Source organism: Thunnus maccoyii, chromosome 3, assembly GCF_910596095.1.
Source record: "Thunnus maccoyii chromosome 3, fThuMac1.1, whole genome shotgun sequence".
Taxonomy (NCBI): Eukaryota; Metazoa; Chordata; class Actinopteri; order Scombriformes; family Scombridae; genus Thunnus; species Thunnus maccoyii.
This window is the reverse complement of record NC_056535.1, coordinates 30,931,814-30,956,043: the sequence shown is the minus strand read 5'-3', so window position 1 is coordinate 30,956,043 and position 24,230 is coordinate 30,931,814. Positions and strand designations below refer to the sequence as shown.

Sequence of the window (24,230 nt, the reverse complement as noted above, 5' to 3'; positions counted from 1 at the left end):
CACTCTCTGAATATGTTACAGGCAACAAGGAAGCAACTGCCCCCGCTGACAAATTCAAATTCCAGTTCACAACATTCAGACACACTTTGTCTCCTGAATTGAAAAATTGCAACAAAGTGACAATAAAAAATCAAACAACTTCAAACTATTTAAGATCCTTGATTGTTTGAATTGCTGGACTTTTGGCCGCAGGACTAAAAAGCAAAGACTTAACAATAAACTCTAATTCTACTCTAATGAGCAAAATGAGTTTTTGAGTTGTGTTCACTGTCTGCGGGATTTATGCAACCCTTCAAAGAGTGATTAAGGATCTTTTTTTGTGGAATTATGGCCTCCACATGTTTGTTTAGCCCTCTCAAAAATGTAAACTGCGTTGAAATAATTCAGGTTTGTTGAAAAAGTCTAGGGGACTGTGTACATGAAAACACTTGAAGATAGCCTCCGTCGCAAATGAGGCCCAAACTGCATGGCCTCAAGAAACCAGCCAATCACAAATAATAATAATAATAATAATAATAATAATAATAATAATAATAATACAAAGACAATGATTCAAACATGAAAGCTACATGGTTTCAATGGTAGCAGCGTCCATAGCAACCACCTTAGCAACAATAGAAAGACCTGAAAGAATCTTCGTTATAACGACAAACTAAACATCACATATATTCACTGAACAGAGATTATAAAAATAAAATGCACATTTCTCGTTAGAAATGTTATCAAAATATAATGCTGAAACCATCTTAAAATATTGCATTTTGCACCGAGAATAAAAACCAATGATTTTGCAGATTATGAAATTTTAAAGGTCAAATTGAGCCTCTGGTGCTCTGTGCTGTTTGTGTTTTGCAGCGTCCTTAGAAGCCCTCACTAAGAACCATTTACAACATCAAGAGTGAACAAGATATACAGTTTAAACACACAGGATTCAGATCACAGATAGTGCCAAAAACAAGTTAGTGATGATTAACTTAAGTCACCGCCATTATCTTCATGTCTTACATAACAGCTGCAGTGAACCATGGGAGAAAAACAACATGTGACCTCATACAGCCATGGTGGCGCTAATAGCAGGCTACGGAATCAACCACTGAGGTTTTGTGATAAATGTAGTCTAATACTGTTGTTTTTTTAACATTTGCGGTGTTTTTTGTGTGTAGGAATTTACATTATATGTGTTAAAAGTCTGCTTAACTTATATCATTAGTTACTTTAAATGGAATAAGACAATAATTTGGATATATTTTATACAGTGCTGTATAACTAATGTACACCTGTATCAAAATCAGCAACATTTCTATTATTAAGTAAATAACTTTAAGAAGATAAGAACTGTGTATAATCTACATGGCACTCATGAAACCTAATTATCACTCCCTCTGTGCAGGAAACACATTAAATGTTGTACGTTAAATTGACATAAAGTCATAATTTGACATAAGAATAACACTCTGTAGACAGTGCAGTGGCGCCAAGCACACAGTGTGCGCTCCAGCTGTGTCGGCAGGAAAATGGATATTGATGACCTGTTACTGCTGTGTGTTGTGCAGAAAAAGAAATAGAAAACCAGAAGGTTATAGGTTCACAAAATTCTTCAAAGACGAGAGGCGTTAGGAGAATCCAACACTTGTTACAAGAGTTGCCGTCTTTTAAAGACAAATTTTATTCATACTTTCGTATGAGTCCACATCAATTTGATGGTATCCTGGCAATCGTCAAAGAGGACATCAGCAAGGACCAAATGGGCTTCAGAGACCCCATTTGCACCAAAGACCATTTGGCAGTATGTCACACATAAAAAAAATTTTTTTTATGTGTAATTTGCAACCTAATGTTGCATTATGCAAGTGTTTAATAGGTTGTATACCACAATAGCCAAGACTGAGTGATTAGAGTAGACCATCTAAAAAGTGTTTCCTATTAATCAATTTCCCATCAATTAGCTTACATAAGAGAAGTAAGCTACACAGGCCATAGCCTATAAGTTCTTACAGGGGGCAATGTAACTTTTACACATTGTAAACTGAAACTATTTGTAGTAGTAGTAGTAGTAGTAGCAGTAGCAGTAGCAGCCTAGTGCAAGTGTTCACACCTCAGTCACTCAAGGGTCAATCAATGTCAAATGAACACAGAAAAGTGGATTTCGACACTCACCATCTCAAACTGTTGTGAAATTGATTCTATAGTTAGAAACCAATATTATAATCCTGCAACATTATTCTGTAGAAGAATGTCCCACATTTTGTTTAATATCAATTGCCATCATTTTTTGTTTTTTACATACTTAACCACAGGGGACTCATTCAAAACGATATACCTGAACTATAGAATTGGAAAGACCACAGTAACAGAAAGAATACCTGATGTGTGTTGCACCATATGGGTAAAGTTGCAGCCTCTGTGCATGCCAGGTCTGACGGAGAATGATTGGCTGGAAGTCGCAGTTGGATTGCAGCAAAGTTGGCTGTTCCCCAACTGCATTGATGTCTTGGATGGGAAACATGTGGTCATCCATGCACCATGAAACTCTGGATCCACCTTTTATAACTACAAAGGTGGTTTCTCCATTGTTGATGGCCTTGGTTGACCACAGGTGCTGCTTCACCATCATTGATGTTGGTGGTCATGGTTCCAGCAACGCCTTAGGCAAAGCCATTGGAAATGAAACCCCCAGCCAAGACCACTTCCTGGCTCCTCACAGCCAGTCCCCCATGTCATTGTGGGGGATGAGGCCTTTCTCCTCTCATGCAATGTAATGCACCCCTTCCCTGGACCTGGACAAGGCTAAGAGGGTGTACAACTATAGGCTATCAAGGGCCAGGAGGATGGTGGAGAACTCGTCTGGGATCCTTGCCTCCATGTGGGAGGTTTACCAAAGGAGGATCTGGTTGCAGCCTCAGAACGTGGACAAAGTGATAAAGGCCACTTGTGTCCAAACCAGGATGTCTGGTCACTGTAATTAAACCTAAATTAAACACTACTTTAAATAATCTCTTGAATAAATGTTATATGGACACTTGATTAATCTCAGAAACATGGTCAGTGGTGAGTGAAATGCTCATAATCGATTCATTTTTTGTTGAAAAGCAACAATAAGGAATGTAGCAGTAACCTAGCGCAGGATAATATCTGGTTAAATACTTTACCCTCTAAGTTATTCAGATGTACTTTTCATTTGTCCTGGTGCTTAAGCTAACGTTTAGTTTGCTAGCTAAAGTCAACAGACCACTTTTTTTTTACTGCATTTATTGTTATTTTTGTCACTTAGGTGCAGCAGAACAAGCTGAAATTACAACAATGATGTATTATCATCTTATAAAATAGTTTTGGCTAACGTGTTAGCAAACTGTCGCTTATTCACAAATCCACCAGTCAAAGAGCATAATTAGCATTTAGTTGGAGTAATGTTTCTGGCCAACTGACAAATGTAAGTCCAGTATTTATGCTCTTTAGCTCTGGTTTGTTCTCCATCAACTCCTGGAAAAATATCTTTGTCTTTTTTGCTGCTAAATGCTCCATTATGTTCACTAGCTGGTCACTAACTTTGTCTGTTTGCTGTTTTAATGGATGATATTTCATTAGTATTTTTTTGAAAGATGATGAGGCTCAAGCTTAAATGCCTTTATTCCCCAAATCTGTTACCTGAACTAAAGGAGGAAAGGTACGGAGAGCATTATTATGCGTTATTTTTTTCTCCATGGTCCTCCTGGGCTCACTAGAAAGGAGCTAAATATACACTATTGAATTTTTAAACATGAAGCACGAAGAGATATTTGCTACTGTACTCCTATTACTGTATTCTGTACTATACCACTAGCAAAGCAAAAGGAAATGAGACTAAAACTGCTTCATACTGCCATCATATTGAGTTACAGCAAGAAAGAAAGAAGTGTTATCCTTTCTGAAGCTGCCTGCTTTCTTTACCTACCATTTCTCTGACACATATAGTCATTTCAGAAACTGTTTGTTGTTTGTTGTGCCGACAACAAGGTTCTCACCTTTGCTCTTCCTCATACATAGAACTGTTTGTCCTCTAGTCCTGTAAGTATATCAAACAGGAGACATAGTGGCAATCTTTGTTTCTATTAGTAACATTTACCTTGAATACATTCGATTACTTTTTATTTGAAATGTTTTTACAGCAGATAATAACTGATCTGGATGTGTTGGTATTATTTCCACTGCTGGAGAATGCATCTTTATATGGAAGTTTTTAATTTTATGTATAATATCAGGAATGACATGCTTTTTTAATGAAATAATAACAACAAAACCAGATCTTTGAAAAATGAAACAGATTCAGTAATAAGTTTAAATATCTTTATTGTTGTCTCCCCTCTTTAGGGGCTCAAAATTACAATACAACAAAACAGAGTCAAGACAAACTTACACAGTATAAAAATAAATTAAGCCATATAATAACGACAGGAACAGAAAACATACATTTACCCCATGTTCAGGGGCTCAAACAACACAGGAGCTGAGAAAACATGGACTCATGAACTCTTTCATTGCCATACAAATTCGTATGGCAATGAAAGTATTTTGTGCGTTCAGAATAAGTTATCATTAAATAGTAGACTTCGGACCTACAGAAGGACAATACAACGGAAAAACAGTTTAAAACACATTGCTGCTATAACAGCATATGAATGGATGGAGAGGAAACATTTCCTATTCAAATTAGCAGTCTTGAATGGTACAGTGTGGCTCGCATATTGAAGATGAGCACAGTGAGGAATGTTTTTTTTTTCAATTCATAAATTTCATCTCAACACGCCCAGCCGGATTTTAATAGAAGCACTTTCTGAATAATAATCTGAACAGAGGGGATGATTTCTAGCTAGAGAACAAAACCAAGGAGAATCAAACACATATTTCAGTAAAAAAAAAAATCATCATCAGAGGAAAATTGTTCCTCTTTCATGAATTTCTAAGGGTCCATCACAAAGACAAAAATCTTTAAAAAATTAGAGTCACTCAATAAACGAGTCCCTCGGTAAAACAATGATGTGAAATTCTAGAATTACTCACATCCTGTTTTTTCAAAAATTACTAAAATTCCATTCTAGAATTTCTGATGTTTCCTTCTAGAGTTGCAAACATTCTGTTTTAGAATCAAGGACATACTGGTCTAGAATTACCAAAAATGACCAACATTCTGTTCTAGAATCATAGATAATGCTGGTCTAGAATTGCTATCACGCGGTTCTTGTTCTTCCTTATTACATCTGGTTCACTCTCTGCTGCAGGAGCTCCAGCTGCCGGGCCACCTCGTTGGGCAGGTCGTCATTCACCTGCGTGGTGAAGTATTTCCCAACATCCTCCACCTCCTGCTGCCAGAACTCCTGATCCAGGGAGAACAGCTCGTCCAGGTCCACTTTCTCCTTCAGGCCCTGGAGGTTCAGGGAGTCGGGGCAGGGCAGGTAGCCTACGGCAGAGGGCATGGCGCCGGCCTCGCCGTTCACCCTCCTGAACATCCAGTCCAGAACGCGGATGTTGTCGCCGAAACCAGGCCAGAGGAAGCCGGCGGTGGGACTCTTGCGGAACCAGTTGACATGGAAGATCTTGGGGAGCTTGGCACCGGGGCGGTCGGCCATGCTCAGCCAATGAGAGAGGTACTGGCCGAAGTTGTAGCCGAAGAAGGGGCGCATGGCGAAGGGGTCGTGCATGATTACTTTGCCTGGAAAGGAGAAGGGCGAAGAAAGAGGAGAGAGAGAGTGCTTAAGTATCTTTTTAGTTTCAGATCTCCAGGACATATATCCACTCTCATCTGTTGATGTGAAAATCTCACAAATCCAGTGCTCAACATGGATTAAACTGACATCTAGACTGAAAACTTAACATAAATGGAGATCTTGGTGTCTAACTTCAGTTCAAACATCATAAGCTTCTACATTTATTATATTATTAAGCAAAAGCCATGATCCTCAGTCTGGGAACACTCATCAGAAACATAAGATACTGACCTTTGTGTTCAGCTGCAGCGGTGGCCTCTGACCTCATGGCTGCTCCAACAAACACTCCGTGCTGCCAGCTGAAAGCTTCATACACCAGAGGGACACCTGAAAGGAGGATCAGTCACATGTTAAATTGGTGCCCTCTGATTGTTTTCTCACTCTTACTCTCACACTTCTATTCTCTAAATCTACAGATTTTCCACCGTCTCACCTGCAGGCCTGCGCCCTCCGAAGATGATGGCCTCAATGGGGACTCCCTCAGGAGATTCCCACAGTGGGTCGATGATGGGGCACTGATCGGCCGGAGTGCAGAAACGAGAGTTGGGGTGAGCACAGGGTTCGCCTAAGGATGAAGAAAGACAAGAAGGTAAGCTTTATTTCACATTCTTTTATTACTCTCAAGGTGTGTAATTTTATCCAGTTTTATCATCCTTGTTTTCATATTATTATACATATTTTAAAATAAAAACCTCTGATGATTCTACCATGTGAAAGGTGCTCTGTTTCTCAAGTTTTAATAAACTCTGTCTTTTCTTAAGTTTTAAACTCAGACCCTCGGTTGACAACTTTGCATTAGACTCGAACTAACTATCTGATAATGTAATCTTGTATTTTGAAGACTTCTAATAACTTTAAAAAGTCAACTCTTACCATCTTCTGAGCTCCAGGGCTTGTTCTTCCAGGAAGTGATGGTGACTCCTTCAGGCAGCGTCTCGTCTATTCCCTCCCAGTGCACGCCGCCGTCGCTGGTCTCTGCTACATTGGTGAAGACGGTGTTCTTGATGATGGTCGCCATGGCGTTGGGGTTGGTTTTGGCTGAGGTGCCGGGAGCAACACCGAAAAAGCCGTTCTCAGGGTTGATGGCACGCAGGTTGCCTATTGACCGGGAACAAAGAGGGGGAGGAAAATAGAAATGATAAATAATAGCGAATGGCAGTTGTATTATTAATATTTTTGTAGTTTTAAGGTCCCTGATGGCAAATTGAACTTTACAAAGTCTTGATTTTCTCACCTTGTTTGTCAAACTTCATCCAGGCAATGTCGTCTCCTACACACTCGACCTTCCAGCCCGGCAGCGTGGGGCAGAGCATGGCCAGGTTTGTCTTCCCGCAGGCACTGGGGAAGGCTGCTGCCATGTACTTCTTCTGCCCAGCAGGGTTCGTGATGCCGAGGATCTAAACAGGAGAAAAATTTGAGTCAGTAAGAATGGATATCTTGTTGTGGGAAGTTTTGGATGGATGGGGGGGCATCAATCTGTTAATTAATTGACATAAGTATGTATTTTTTCTTACCAGCATGTGCTCGGCCAGCCAGCCCTCCTCCTTGGCAATACGTGAGGCGATACGCAAGGCGAAGCACTTCTTTCCTAGCAGGGAGTTTCCTCCGTAACCGCTGCCGAATGAGACAATCTGCCTGCGGTCCGGGATGTGGGCCACTAAGGTCTGCTCAGGGTTACAGGGCCAGTTGTTCACCAGGGGCTCTGAAAGAGAGATAATATATTGGTTTACTTAACACAAAAGACAGTTTGTGTTTGGAGGAAGGAGGGCAAATGGCACTAAATTATAATCAAATGCAATAAACATGAGTAGCAGTAGTAGTAGTGACAGTAGCTGGAGTTGTGATGTTGGCTGTAGCCGTAGTAGTCTTAGTTGTAGCAGTAAATGTAATTATTGTAGTAATAATATTATTACTATCAGTACTATACTGCGTTATTAAAGGATGTGGCGGTAGTTGTAGAATTAAGGACTGAAGGAGGTATCAGGAAGTACTAGCAGCAGTGGCTGACTGCTGCTGAGTGAAAATTAAGAATAAAACGAGTTGATGTTGTTGACGTACTTTTAAGCGGCAGAGGACAGCCGACGGAGTGCAGACAGCGGACGAATTCGCCCGTTCCCAGAGCAGACAGCACAGCCTTTCCCATGCGGGTCATCACTCTCATACTGGCCACCACGTAGGGAGAGTCGGTCAGCTCCACTCCAATCTTGGAGAGGGGGGAACCCACTGGACCCATGCTGAAGGGAATCACGTACATGGTACGACCTGAGGACAGAGAGAATCAGAGATATTGAGTTCACATGTTGTCAGAAAAGCATCAGAAAACTGTGGAGTCATTGAAAAAGAGAAAAGTCTTTTGGAGTTACTTTTCTGTATAGCAATTTCAGTTTTTTCTAACTTACAACAATGTTGACTCAACTCCCCTTTTTAAAAATGAATATTAAAATTCATACCTAACAGGGTTTCTTTTCTCTAACAGTGATTTTCACCAAGCAGGTATTTTAATCCTGCGTTGTTCACAACCATTTTTACTAGCCTACAGTCTTCTTCTTCCCTGTCTTTTCTGGTGCATTGCTATGTTTCTTAGTGCATTAGGCACCTGTAGATCAGTAGAATAGTGTGAAACCAGAGACAGGGCTGTGTATCTCATCACCTGTGTGCACATGTGAGTACACGAGACAAACAAAACGGGGGCACACTCATAAAAAGCTGCTCAGTAGCACTAATAGAGGTTATAAACTCCACAGTGCACCTTTAAAAGAGCTAGTTTTTGCTTTTGCTATAGCTGAATTTCTAACTAGTACAATTCCTTCTATGTTACATAACTAAAATATCAGTAGTAGCAGTACTTGTGTTTGAGGTGGATGTAGTTAACAGTAAAAAAAATAAAAAAGGTCTATATCATAGTACTATATTGTAATTGATTATTGCTCGACTGATTGGAGGCAATCACTCCAAGCTCTTATATAGAATATTTTGTTTTCCAGTCATGACATGAAAAAATTTCCAGTTTTTTGTTTGTGTGTTTGTCCTGTCTAGTTCATCTTGTCTGAATGAGTCTTCACTGGTACCTTTCATGCAGCCGGGGAACCGTTGAGCCATGGCTTTGTCAAACTCTTCCGGGGACATCCAGCGGCCCAGCTGGCTGACTCCGCCCTCCAGTGGTGTGGGGATCGTGTCCCTCTGTTCCCGGGTCACGATCACCGTCTTACTCTCCACACGAGCCACATCCCGCGGGTCGGTCCTGGCCAACCAGCTGCAGGAGGAGGAAGGAAGATAAGAGACAAAAGGAGACATTAGACATTAGGGCTAGTTTTTAATTCAAATTTGTCAGATTTTTACATTTTATTACTACGACTTATTACTTAATACTTACTATTAAAAAACAACCCAAATTTTATCTAGCAACAGTGCCAGGGAGGCACAGGTGGTGGCTTCTAGTATTATTCTGCTTTTCTTTTTGCAATTAAATGTGCTACAGAATGAACAAACTAAATGTATTATTTTGTTTTGCCTTAAGCCACATTTTACTTGTCCACCTGAGGTAATAAGTACTGTTTGACCGTATGTTGATGCTGGTAAACAGGTGTGGTCTGAATGAACAAAGTGGACTTACTGGTTTGTTAGACTGTCAACCTTTGGGGTTATGTTATTCATGAAAACAGCTGCTGACGACTGACTTATGCAATTTGTCTTTAACAACAACATGACTGGGCAATCTGCTAATTGCATTGATTTACCACTGCCTTGGTAAAGACTGCTGGTTATAAACTCAGCCCCAGCTATGACAGCAGCCACAAGACACATCCAGCAGAAAAAACATCTTCTTAACCAACAGGGAATCATCAGTAAACATTTCTCTCATTTCATCCAGGTTATACTATTTTCTTTGTGACCCTCATCTAAATGACTAAAAAGACCCTTAAAATTAAAAAAATGTCACTTTGCCACTCTGGAAACCATATAAAAAACCTCTAATGCATCAGACCTACCAGTTCTCATATTTGGTAAGCTTCTTGATCATCCCCTGCTCCTCCAGCTGGGTCAGGATGGTGCGGTTCTCTTCGTCAGAGCCGTCGCAGATGTGCAAGGACTCAGGCTGGCACAGAACCACATTGGTCTCCACAAACTCCCTGATGGCTGGGCTGAGAGCGCTCAAGTCGCCCTGCAGAACCCTGGGACCATTCTGGTTCTGGGATTGGAGCTGAGGAGGCATCTTGGTGGAGTTGAGTCGAGTCGAGCGACGGAGAAAGAAAGGACGAGAGGAAGTCTAAGGATGGACTAGCCTGGAGAAAAGATTTAGTTGAGGACAGAAAAGACAGAAGTGGACGAATGATAAAAATGAGGAGAGTGAAGGAAAGAATACAAGACGGTAAGAAGAGAGTAGAGCAGCAATAAAGGTGAGGAGAAAGAAGGAAGGAGGAAAAGAAAGGAGAAAAGAGGGGTAAAAGTGAAAGGAAATAGGGTAATAAAGGGGAATGATGATAGAAAATGAGAGGCAAAGAAAGAAGAAAGGACAGAAAGAAGTGGCAACAATAAAAAAGAAGAGGAGAAAAGGGAAATAGGAGAATAGGGAAAAGGAAAAAATGAGAGCGTAAAAAAGAGTGAAAAGGTAGAAGAAAGGAGAAAAAATCAGTTTAGTGCATGACTAATAAAATGTTATATTTTTTAAAAATGATAATAATTTTAAAACATCATTCTCCAACTTTTCTTGCCTCCAGTCATTTTTAAGGCTGTTAGATTTAATATAATTTATATTATTCTGCATTAACCTCAAGCAGCTGCTGCAACCTCCAGCTCTGATCAGACTCTGGATGATGCAACAGCATCCCTGCGCAGATCCCAAGCCCCCCTCACTCTCAGTATCCCCCCCTCACATTACACACAAGTCTCACAGAAAGGAAAGAGCATCAGGTTACCTTTAGTTGTCTGTTTGGAGCAGAGAGCCTTTAGCTTGGCCTCATCGGCTGAGGTGTCTCTGTTGGCTGTTTTAAGAAGAGATGAGGACTGTTTCTCCCTCTTGGTCAGTTGTATCTTCTGAGGAGAGGCTTTCCTCCTTTTATACCTTGGGATGTCCCACAAGAGGAGGAGGGGCGGAGGTGGGGGGAGTCTCGTCCTCTGGGTTATTTGCATGAACCTGTTGTTCCCATGTGCTGCTGATCTGAAAAACACAGCGTGTTACAAGCTGGCAATGAATCATTAATCAGCAGCAGGACGTAACGTCGTCTTCACGTAACCGGTTCCCTCTGCCCGTGGCTGAGCGCTGATAGCTGACGGACAGACAGCTCTGTCCTCACCACCGCCGTCATTATCTCTCTCTCTTACACACACACTCTTCCAAGTAAAAATGTCTGGGTGAATGTACAGTATGTTTCACCATCTGAAGCAGTTTGAAGTAATTTAATTTGATATCCAACTTGGATAATACATGCTGCTTTTGGTTTTAATGCAACCTGGATAAATTCAGAGCTGTAAGATTAATACAAAAATTTAAAAACACATCACAACATAATGTGTTCACAGCTTCACCTGAGGTTTGTTCTCATGAGGAAAAGAAAAGTACATATGCGTGTTTGTTTTTTTGTACTTTTTCCACTGAATCAGTTTAAATGAACTGACGAATATTCCTGTGATAATTTCTTTAAAAAATTTTTATCTAATTATGTTGCAGCTCAGAAAACAAGAGCCCATATTTAAGCAAAAGAAAAAAAAGAACAATCCTAAAATATTCTGTTTTTAGTGACTGTCTCTCCTCTCGGTGTCTTGCAGCAGATGCAGTTGAACTCTGACCCACATCACTAAATGATGTAAGTTCAGGGTTTGATATCGTCAGGCCGGTTTGTGACGTGGGCAGCGCCTTGGCTGGCCTCCTTATTATTGGCTGACAGACAGGGGCTCGTCCTCGTGTGGTCAAAGGTCAGCCATGGGAATGTTGTGTGCGGGTGTGCGTGTGTGTGTGTGTGTGTGTGTGCGTGTGGCAGTTAAAAGGAATCTCTGAACAAAGGCAGCAACATTTTGCCTTTAAAGGTAAAAAAAACAACTGAGAGTTGTAGTTGAGTTTAAGTTGGAGTCAAATTAAAACAGCAGTAGTAGTGTTAGTAGTTAGTAGTGTGTTAGTAGTAGCACCAGCAGTAATAAAAAGAACTGTAATGGTACCAGCTCTAATGATTTCACTGTGGAATGATTAAAAATGGCAGCAGATAGAAATAAGAGTGTTTTAGAAGTTGTTTTCATGTGGGTTAAATCACACAGTTCTTCATGTGTTAAAGAGCTTTGCTCAATCTTTGATGACACTGATATGTTGTTTATCTACAGGAATAAGTTTTAAAATATCTAGTACAAACCAAAATTAGGGACATATATGCATATAAAACATAATTATAGCCCTGAATCATCTGTTCCAAACAAATATCTAGTAAATCTTACTGTAGTTGCACAGTTGAGAACTTCTGTTCTTCCTATTGAGTTTGCAAGATTATAAAATATTAAGGAAGAGAACAGATGAGTTGTGTTTTTTGGGAAAGGTGCATCCCATTTTGCAGCTGTGGCTGAGAGGTAGACCGAGTTGTCCACTAATCGGAAGATCGGCGGTTTGACCCCCGGTTCCTCCAGTCTGCATGTCAAAGTGTCCTTGGGCAAGACCCTCAATTGCTCCAGAAGACCATCAGTGTGTGTGAATGAACATTAGAAACTCCTCCCAATGAGCAGGTTGGCACCTTGCATGGCAGCCTCTGCCATCAGTGTATGAATATGTGTGTGAAGGGGTGAATGTTGGCATGTATTGTAAATGCTTTGAGTGGTGGGAAGACTAGAAAGGTGCTTTATAAATGCAGCCCATTTATCATTTATTGTACATACTGTGATGATTTGAAGAGTGTAGACTCCTGGTGCACCGAAATTTTAGAATGGTCGTTTAATTTTGATGCATTTAAGTTTGCTAACTATGTCTCAGAAGCCTAGAAAAGAAGCCAATTCAGTCAATTTAATTAGTATTTTGCTGATTTCTCCAGTATTATGATTATACAGTTCGTGTTTTGTCAGTGGTTTATGAATTTTGTTGTGGACACAGAATTTTAAAACTTTTTATTTTATTTTTGAGACTCTGCAGTCTTGTTTAAAAATATACATGTGCTACATTCTGAATCTGGCTTATATTAATTTGTGGTGTCTTGGAAGCCCATGCAGGCTGGGTGTATGCATAACACAATATAAAAACTTCATTTATACTGTTAGTAGCAGCAGCAGCAGAAGGCTAATAGTTGTTGTAGTACAAGTAGTTGTAATTGCAGATGCAGCAGTAGTAACAGTATTAATCCTGTAGTTCCCTCATTGCTGTATTTTCTAAACCATTTCCTAACTAAAAATGGTATTTGTGATTTTATGGCAACTTTTTGGTAATTTGGTAATCTGGTATTTGGTTGCTCTGATGCGGCAGCAGCCAGTATATAATAACTTCACAGGGATCTGCTTTAATACTGCACAAGTCGAAGGAACAGACACGAAAGAAAACTGCATGATAATTGCAAGTTACATAACATTCTCTGCTCAAGTGTTTTATGAACAGTATTCTCAATTGTTCAGTAACCTGCCAGCAGTCATAAAACACAGACACCCAGAGGATCTTTAACCTGGCTGCTTAACTTTAAAGTCACCCGTGTTTGCCTCCATTTCTACCATCAGAATGAAAAACATGCCAGAGAGGGAGAGGGACCTCGCACTCTGGCCCGTCGGGATCAGATCATTTTGCTTTTTAAAAATGAGGGATATTTCTTACAAGTGTGGTGTGCTTTTATTTTAAAAGTTTGATTGAAATGTGTACTGTCAAGTGTGTGGAGACAATAAGTAACTGCAGCTGGACACAGAAAAATACTTATATATTTGAATGGAGAGTGTGTGCGAACCCACACCTTTTTGAACATTTACTGCTTCATCATACTTTTAGATACAGACTTCATTTGAACTTTAAATGAGTCACGAGACTTTGACCTACAAATCTTGAATTTACATGTTTTTTCTATCTTTTACTGTTTTTGAGATATTAGAGTCTGACTTTTAAAGTCTTTTCTTGCTCCTCCTGTGATTTTATAATGAGTGTGTATTGCAGAATGTTTCACAGCACTGAGGGAGTGACATCACCAGGAGCAGTCGGAGAGGAGGATTTTAGAGTACGCCTCTTGTGAAATCTCCTCATAAATCCCATGACTTTGGCCAAATCTTACATTAAAAATCATACTTTAGTAGGAACTTTTGTGGCGAATCCATTGATACAGGTTTGAAAGTGGTCAGACTCATAGTTTAGACGTCAGAAGCCTCTGTTTGACACAACGTTCATGCCCATAGATTGCCTTCCCATTGTTTTACATTGTAAGGTGTGATGTGGCACTGCAACTTTCGGGGCTTATAAAATCCAAACTGTTCGAGTTATTACAAAGTTTTTAACAACCTTTTTTCAGCATAGTGTCATAAGTCATCTATTTAAGTTTGAAGCCGATACCATTGACGCCCTGGGAGGAGATAGCGTTTGTTCAGGGGCCAAAATTGGGGCAAAGTATTATTTTGAAAGGCTAATTGCAGACTTCCTGTTGGATTTAGGTCAGGGGTGTCAGTGTATGATTTGTAGGTCTTGATGAGTAATGAATAATTTAGTTTTGGTTTGTAAAACAGTAGTCCTCTGCCTTTTGGGCTCTGTCCCTAATAAATATTTTGATACATGTCAGCCTCTCTGTACTCTTACAATCTGTTGAGGACATTATCATCCACCCAAATTAGAAGAACATCAGTCTGTCATATTTGATATAAGGTAGGAAACACCCAGCTATCAGACAGTGTCAACACAGATGTCAGATAGTGTTCAGAGGAAAGGCTTGAAAACCTGTAAAGAGTTGGGTGTGTTTTATTAAGCAAGACGTACAGTAATTGTGCTGTTACACTGAGAATTACGGACTCTTCTTAACTCGTGTTTGTTCTTGGTTCAATCAGTGAGAAGGACAAACTCTTCTAACCATTTCCTCTCCTGTCATTATGAATGCAGATTATACATTCTGCACTCAGTTGCCAATTTATTAGGTACAACTAGCTAAAACTAATTCAGTCTAACACAAAAACTCTGCAATATATTAAAAAAATATCTTATTAATGGAGCAACATTTTAAAAGGTAACTGCCAGTCCCTTTTACTCATTAGAAGTAAATGAGACATTAAGACCACGATTACCAACCCTGTCTCCTAGAAATTTGGATCATGTTCACAGGCAAAGTTTTTTTGAACAAATGGAGTGCTACATTAATATATCGCTCTGTAGTTAGAGGAAGGAGGTTGAGGTGGATGGGGGACATACAAGATTCAGGACTTTAGGTTATATTTAGGCAACAAAAGCACTTTGGTCAAGGTTAGTGAAAGACTGTGGTGTTACTTAAATGTTAATAAACATGTCCTCCAAGTCACTGCAGATGTGCATAACCAAGTGCTGCCTGTGCCTAAACATAGCCATAAAAAGTTTAATGTTGCTTCTAGTGGATATTATACTGCAAGATTGGGTATTTTCATGGTAAAAACAACTACGTTGTCTCTGAACATTTCACTCATATGTTCAGTATCAACATTTTTGCAACTTGCCACATATATTAATTAACATTTTACCGTTATGTTGAGAGAAACTGTAATTCAGTCAGCATTACGTCTCTAGCTAAATGTTTTTGCCGTTGCAATTTAGATGTATATGAGCAATTTCCAGGAGATCGGATGCAATGACTGAATAAGCAGTCTGACTTTGTACTTGATGAGAGAAGCTGAAACTTTTTGAATAGTTTCTATTGGAGCCAGTTTCGGGAGCCACATCGCAAACTGGCTTCCACACTCACAATACCTCTGGAGTAAGGCTGGTTTACCAACTGGGTAAAGTGGGGAACTGTGCAGGGGCCCCAGACCCCCAAGTTTAGTCCATATCATTGGGGTCTACATATTTTGATTAATGGCAATGCACCTCTAAAGTACAATATCAACTATGACGGGTCCTCTATCCCCTATCTTATGGTACTGGTCTTTAAAAGGGACACTGTGTCAAAATCTTGTTTTAAGACTTAAACTGTTTTAGTTAACATTGTGCTCCTTTATTGTAAAGTTGTCTTTTATCAAATTAAACACGCAAAACTCAGTCAAAGTAGCGTTAATCCATCAAAGGAGTACTATAAGGCTGCAATCAACAACTATTTTGATCATCAATAGGTCTGACAATTATATTCTTTAAAGGGGATGTAACATGCTTTTTGTGATTTTTTCTTATTTATATACAGTTATAATGTCGGATGTCTACATTAAACATGGTCAAAAGTCCAAAACCTGAGGTGAACTTATGTAAAAATGCTCCCTGCAAGTCAAAATCCAGGGCTTCAGCCTGACCTGAATGCTTCGATGTAAGACATCAGACATTCTAGTGATGACATCAGATCATTTGCACATGCCCTAATACAGCTATCTATCCCATAGATCATCATAGATCAGAGTATCAAAATTGTTGCCAACAAATTTTCTGTTAATCCACTAATCGATTAATCAGCTAATCATTTCAGATCTAGAGTACTACCGTGTATGGTGGGGGCTTCTGGAGCTCGCTAAGGTGTCATCACGTGACCTAAGTTTGGAGTGTAATGTGCAAAATTTAGATGCTAAAAAGACAAAATTTCAGGCAGAATTTGAATATGTAAATGAAAGCATGCTGGTATATTAAAACTTTGAAGGACTTGTATATGTCACAGGATTCAATTGCTAATATTTAAACAAGATATAAGATTTTGATACATGTCAGCCTCTCTGTACTCTTACAGTCTGTTGAGGACATTATCATCCAACCAAAAGAGAAGAACATCAGTCTGTCATATTTGATATAAGGTAGGAAACTCCCAGCTATCAGACAACAGTGTCAACACAGATTAAGATGTCATATAGTAATCAGAGCAAAGGCTTGAAAACCTATAAAGAGTTGGGTGTGTTTTATTAAGCAAGACGTACAGTAATTGTGCTGTTGCACTGAGAATTACGGACTCTTCTTAACTCGTGTTTGTTCTTGGTTCAATCAGTAAGAAGGACAAACTTTTCTACACATTTCCTCTCCTGTCATTATGAATGCAGATTATACATTCTGCACTCAGTTGCCAATTTATTAAGTACAACTAGTTAAAACTAATTCAGTCTAACACAAAAATTCTGCAATAAATTAAAAAAAGATCTTATTAATGGAGCAACATTTTACACATTAGAGGTAAATGAGACATTAAGACCATGATTACCAACCCTGTCTCCTAGAAATTTGGATCATGTTCACAGGCAAAGTTTTTTCGAACAAATGGAGCGCTACATTAATATATATCGCTCTGTAGTTGGAGGAAAGAGGTCAGGGTGGATGGGGGACATGCAAGATTCAGGACTTAAGATTATATTTAGGCAACAGTTTTGGGAGACACATCCCAAACTGGCTTCCACACTCACAATACCTCTCGAGCAAGGCTGGTTTACCAACTGGGTAAGCGGGCAATTGCCAGGGGCCCCAGACTCCCAGGTCTACATATTTTGATTAATCGCAATGCACCACTGAAGTACAACATCAACTATGACGGGTCGTCTATCCTCTATCTTATGGTTCTTGTCTTTAAAAGGGACACTGTGTCAAAATCTTGTTTTAAGACTTTTGTTGTAAAGTCGTGTTTTATCAAATTAAACACACAAAACTCAGTCAAAGTAGCATTAATCCTATAGTACTATAAGGCTGCAACCAACAACTATTTTGATTATCAATAGGTCTGACAATCATATTCTTTAAAGGGGATGTGACATGCTTTTTGTGATTTTTTTGTTATTTATATACAGTTATAATGTCGAATGTCTATGTTAAACATGGTCAGAGGTCCAAAACTTGAGGTGAACGTATGTAAACATGCTCCCTGCAAGTCAAAAGCCAGGGCTACAGCCTGATCTGGATGCTTCGAGCTTGATGACATCAGATCAGTCGCACATGCCCAAAAACAGCTGTTCGTTCCAGTCTTTGTTGCTAAGGATGTTGCACGGGTTGTTCGTGTTGTCCACTCACATATTTTGGATAGGATTCCAGCTTGAACATGTACAGATGTATTTGAGAAGTTCATATTTTGAGTAAAGAATGGGAAAAAGAAATTAAATCCTACTATTGTTTGTTAGTAGCCTCTCCAATCAGAACAGAGTGGGCTCATCAGTAGGGGGGCTTTATAAGATTTTCCCAACGTTGAAAACTAGCGAACATTTACATAACTGTGAATTCTGGGCATTTTTGCTTAAAAATGGAAAAAATGGAAATGGAAACAAAAAGCTTGATTTCCATTTAAATCTAGTGAGGTCCCTACCAGTGTGTGTGTATGTGTGTTTGTGTCAGAGCAGCTCAACCCGTTTATGAGCTTTTGAGCACAAAAACGCTGATAGAGCAACGCTGACTGAACAGCTTTCATCAATAGCAGCTTGCTCAACAACAACTGATAACGTTATTATGTGAGTGTGTGTGTCTGTGTGTGTGTTTTACTGTCTGAGCAGTGCAGCCGTAAGACGCACTGTGATTGTGCTTTAAACAAAGGGGTGACACACTTGATTTTCATCAACTGGCTAACGTTATAGCCTCATATTGCATATTCAGCACATATTCAGTCTCTTCCATTTACAATCAGTGGTTCCTATATTTGTGAAAAATTGTTCCTTCACCATCAACATGACCTGGTTTAGTATGAGAGCAGGCATCTTGGGACAAAATGTTTCTAAACAATTACGACAGTCTGTGACATAGGTCATGTCTGTACTATATATGTGTAACATGACCTTATATATTGGAAACTCCTACTGCATGACAGTGTCAAACATAAGCCAGGGCTGTGTGTTAAACTGGCACAGGGAGATATGCTATCTCTGGTCTTTCCTGTCGATTGTTGTTTTGTAGGTTTGCAACTGATGTGGCTCTTATGTTATTCATTTAAATATTAACATATTCAAGCACCTGTTAACTCCAATCCATAAACATCTTACAAAAGCTGTTAGTATCATATTAAAAGTACTGGCCTTATTTTTTTTAAAAATACGAATAGCTCCACATTTTGCTAAATGTGTTTATTTGCTTTTTTTTCCAAGAGTGAGATGGGGAGATAAAATTAATCTCATGTATGTGTTAAGTTCGGAGCCGGAGTCAGGACATGATTAGCCTACAATAGTGAAATGTAGCAAAATACATTTACATTTTAAGGTACTTGTACTTTACTTCCATCCATCCATACATTCTCTTTACCCCTTATCCTCTAGACGGTCATGAGGGAGCTGGAGCCAATTGGGTGAGAGGTAGGGTACACCCTGGACAGGTCACCAGTCAATCACGGGGCTAACATAGTATAGAGACATGCAAACTCCACACAGAAAGGCCCCAGCCAGTCAGTGGGTTTGAACCTAGAATCCTTTTGCTGTGAGGCAACAGTGCTAACCACTGCACCAAAGTGCACCGTGTACTTTGAGTATTTCCATTTCATGCTACTTTATAGTTTCACTCCATTTCTGAAGCACATGTTGTACTTCTTACCTTCTCTGAGGCTAATAGCGGTGCTACGTTCATCATTTAAACAGTGCAAACAGATTTTACAAGTAAAACAGATGATTCATTTTATATTTTTTATGTTTGTAATGATTTAGATCACTTGTGGAGATCTTTTTTCACTTTAATCAACAGAAAAACACTATTTGATGTCAGTGTCAAAAGCCACATTAAATCCCTCTTGATTCAATGTTTTAAAAGATAAAACAAAAAATTTAAAAAATCTAAGGGAGTTTAAAACTTTTTTACAGGCACTATCTGTATATCTGTGTATATATAACAAAAACATTGACAAGGGCCATTGTGCATAATGTACTTTTACTTTTAATCGTTTAAGTATATTTTGAAACTAATACTTCTGTACTTTTACTTAAGTAAGCTTTTGAATGCAAGTAATGGAGTATTTTTATACTGTGCTACTTTTTAGTAGTAAGAGATCTCAATACTTCCACCACTGTTAGCCTAGCTTAGCATAAAGACTGGGCATGGGGAAACAGCTTGTTTGGCTGTCCTAAGAGAAATAAAACACCTTCCTAACACCTCTAAAGCTCATTAATTAACATTAAGTATCCTGTTTCTGTAGAGGACGGGTTGCGTACTGGAATAATGTCTTAAGGAAAATCAGACATGTGCAACAATGGATGTTTACCAAAGTTTGGGCACGCTTGGGCTAACATTAGCTACTTTAGCTAAACTGTGCTAACAGGTCAGGTATCGCAATCAAATAACATTAAACTTAGTGAAATATTGCGACAATAGTCCGACTCAGTGTGAGTCCTGGAGTCAGGGAGAGCAGCAGGTGAGCCACCTGTCACATCAAAGGTACTATAAGTCTTCAAATCTTATATCAGAGAAATAATTTCCAAAATGACCACTAGCATACGTATGAGAGGGTCTGAATTTAACTCAGTTATTCAGTTATTATTTAAACTTTGCAAAACCAAATATCTTGTGAAAAAGTGCAGCCACTCAAAATCTGATTTGGACATATTTGCCTCTTCCCCAGACATCTATACCAACTCACCAATCAGTGATTTTTTGTGTAAAATTCAGCATTCGAATGTCTCTGTGAGAGAAAGCGATGGAGAACCTTTGCCATATTTAAAGGTTTATGTGAACTCTGATGCTCTTTACTGGAGTGTTACTGGAGTGACGGCAGCAGCAGGTAGAAAACAGACTAATGTGTGTCACTTAGCCTCAGTCCAAACTGTGCAACGCGTGATTCAAACCCTATAGCAAACAGCAGAAGCAAAAGAAGAGGTTAAAGTACCAAGTACACTAACATAAAGCCACACGCCTGATAACATGCAGGGTCTTTGTGGGGAGAAGCTGATCTTTAATTGAGTAAAAAATGCAACACAGTGCAATGCAATTTGTGGTAATTCAAGAAAATGTCAAAATTTGCACAAACGTCAAGAGTGAAATATCTCAGGGCCATTCCACTGAATCAATGCCTTTTCCATCCCTAGGACATTACGTGCTTAAATATGCATGAAAAGTATCAACAATTGAGACCATAATGACTCGTTTAAAAAAATGATTGACTTAGTATTTCTAAAGAGAAGTTGATATTTTTTGAATCAAATGGAGCCAGCATCTAGCAGCTGTCAATGCCATTTCACTTTAAGGTACTTCTGCACTGGCCTCAGCCTCAAGCTATGGTAGTTGCCGCGTAGATTATCCGTTCAGTAGGGCTTGCGGGTTCCTTCATTTTGTGTAACCAAGATAACAGCATTAGCAGCATTAGTTTACTGATGCAACAAGGCATACAATAGATTAGACGCATTTTTAGAAGGCTCCCCTCTGGAGTACAAGGAACAGCCTGCTGTGCTACGCTGTGAATTTTGAATTGATCATTACACATTGAATATTCGGTTTTACCACATTCAAACTGTAGTTCCAGTTTGAAACAAACTGAGGACAATCTCCTCGGTTTTGTTGTTAAAACAGAAACAATTAGAGAGTTTAAAAAACGTAAGTATTTCGGCCAACCCTTCGTATTGAGGCAGTGACACACAGTTCACTACAGAGGAGAATGGGGGCAGAACATAATTTCTGGTGAGACGCGTCCTTTACAAAATGTAAGGGACGTAGGTTTGTTAGCAGCTGTTCAACAACTTCAGCAACTTCAGTAAGCAGAGATCTCCGATTGTCTGGTATTGCAAGGCTATAACCTATATAACTTGATGTTACATGACCTTACACGGTAAGATTTTAGTCTTCAAGATTTTGTAGCTGTGACTCTGGGAAAACCTGAACTAGTTTAGCAACAGTTTCCGTCAGAGAGAGTAAATCTCAAGGCCCTGTTGTTCTGAAGAGAAGGTTGTATCGTTTGTAAAGACAGAGTATTGGAAGATGAGTGTCTTAAACTGTGCTCAGTAAAATTATATTCAGCTAGGTTTATTTACAAATTGTGACAATAAACTCTCTTGTCTTTGCGTCGAGTGTCAAAGTCAAGGTCCAGCTGCAAATAAGTTTAGGACAGGGGTACTCAAATACAAGTCATCCACTTGATACATTTCCATTGCATCAAAGGTCCAGTAAGGCTGCATTACATCGTGATATTTCAGTACAAAGACTCCAGAACTCTGTACATGAACAGTATTTCTGTATAAATGGAGGAAATGACTCCTTTGTTGTGTAACAATGTCCTTTAACTTGAGCATAAAAAGGTGTGATGTCTGGGTGGTGACACTGGTGTATGTGTTTATTAATGAGTTCTTCATTGTATCAATTGTTGAAAATGTCTGATTTTACAATTATTCTGCTCGAGTCTTGATATCATAACTTCAACTGGTTCAGTTTTGTGGTTCTTGCCTCCCTGTTTTTAGGATATATTTGTTTAAACCTGTTGCATTGTAAATCAAGCTCAATGGTCTTGTACTTCCCTCTGGCAAAATGAATGCATATTTCTCAGTCCAGTCATCCTTAAATGCATGTTTTTCACTGTCCACCTTTCTTCTCTTGTATAGGCTAGTTTTCAGCTCAACATTTTACTTCATGAACCGGAGCTCCTACATTCCACAACAAGCTAGCTAAGTGTTGACTAGCGGGCAGCTGAATGATGACAGCCATGTGTCACTCAAAGGAGTCCTATTAGGTATGTATGGTTTAGGCTAACCTGAACTAAGTGTTAGCTTGCTAATTCAACAGCATGCTCATTTAAAAAAGCAACCCATGCTAATTGCAGCCTCAGTTTCAGTATATATTGTAGCTAGTGTGCTAATCAGTTAATTAGATATATCCAAAAGTCAGCTAAAAAAATACTGAAGTACTTTAACTCATAAACTGAGTGTATACAGTACAGTATGTAATCTATATAATATCAAGAGATAAACATATCTCTGGTTTATAGCCGGAAGAAGAATGAGTTTGACCAGTTGTATCTGTAAAGAGAGAAGGCCCAGATAACACAGGATGAGTATAAGAACTTCAGACAGGAAATTAACTGAAAACACCAGTGGTTGAAAGTTCATAAAATCCCCTCAAGCTGTTGATCTAATGCAACACATCAGTACTGCAAGATGAGTGTATGAACTACAAAAACAATAAAGTAAAATGAACAGTGGTTTTGGACCAAAATGAAAAATGTTTTCCATTTGATCACCTACTTTTAGACAATGATGTATAGCAAAAACCTACACATTTTTATACTATTTAAGTACAATAAAAGAATGTGAGATATAATGACTTATCGGTTCTTTCCTGCTTTTCATAGGTATGGAAGAGATAGTACAAGGGGTGCATATCACAGATAAGATTAGAGTTGAATGAATGAAACTTGTGTATGGCTGAGAATATCCAGCCCAGTTTGTATAATTTCAGTTATTATTTAAACTTTGCAAAACCAAATATCTTGTAAATAAAAAAAGCCACTCAAAATCTGATTTTGACATATTTGCCTCTTCACCAGACATCTCTATATCGATACCAACTCACCAATCAGTGAATTTTTTTGTAAAATTCAGCATTTGAATGTCTCTGTGAGAGAAAGCGATGGAGAACCTTTGCCATATTTAAAGGTTTATGTGAACTCTGAATGCTCTTTACTGGAGTGTTACTGTTGTGACGGCAGCAGCAGGTAGAAAACAGACTAATGTGTGTCACTCAGCCTCAGTCCAGACTGTGCAATGCGTGATTCAAACCCTATAGCAAACAGCAGAAGCAAAAGAAGAGGTTAAAGTACCAAGTACACTGATGTAAATATAACAAAAACATTGTCTAGGGCCATTGTCCATAATGTACTTTTACTTTTAATAGTTTAAGTATATTTTGAAACTAATACTTCTGTACTTGTACTTAAGTAAGCTTTTAAATGCAAGACTTTTACTTGTAATGGAGTATTTTCATACGGTGATATTGCTACTTTTTCTCAAGTAAAAGATCTCAATACTTCCATTACTGTTAGCCTAGCTTAGCATAAAGATTGGGCATGGGGAAACAGCTCATCTGTCAATTAACATTGAGTATCCTGTTTCTTTAGAGAAGGAGTTGCATACTTGAATAATGTCTTAAGGAAAACCAGACATGTGCAACAATTGATGATTACCAGAGTTTTGTCATCACAGTTAGGTTGCCAGGTTTGGTACCATTGTGCCTATACAGAAACCTTTACTACAATCTACACTCTCTGACCGTATCAGGTAATCCTGACATTGCCAGAGACGATGCACAATGCTTGGGGTATAAAACATAGACTGAATAGAAAGATGGACATAGTGAGATGTGATGTCACCTGTTGGTTTACATTGGAGTCGGTTTGAAGCTAAGAGTTGCTGCTTATGGTTGGCGCAATCTTTTCCGTTTGGAGCCAGGACCTTCCAAATAAGGAATGTGGCGTGTTGCCTTTTACACTCTGGAAACACGTCCTGCTAACTCGTATCGAAGCTAATGCTAGCTTA

The 24,230-nt window shown here is 39.1% G+C and overlaps 1 protein-coding gene across 1 annotated transcript; it reads right to left on the bottom strand.

Moving 5' to 3' along the window:
- Window positions 1–4,299: 4,299 nt before the first annotated feature.
- pck1 (phosphoenolpyruvate carboxykinase 1 (soluble)) lies at window positions 4,300–24,142 on the bottom strand. Its single transcript, XM_042407542.1, has 11 exons — window positions 24,065–24,142; window positions 10,658–10,899; window positions 9,731–10,024; window positions 8,810–8,994; window positions 7,800–8,003; window positions 7,256–7,443; window positions 6,976–7,138; window positions 6,615–6,839; window positions 6,175–6,306; window positions 5,973–6,068; window positions 4,300–5,686 (listed from the first exon to the last, which is right to left on the bottom strand). Exons 3-11 carry the CDS (start codon window positions 9,952–9,954, stop codon window positions 5,229–5,231), a joined length of 1,875 nt encoding a protein of 624 aa, XP_042263476.1. The 5' UTR covers window positions 9,955–10,024; window positions 10,658–10,899; window positions 24,065–24,142; the 3' UTR covers window positions 4,300–5,228.
- Window positions 24,143–24,230: the final 88 nt, after the last annotated feature.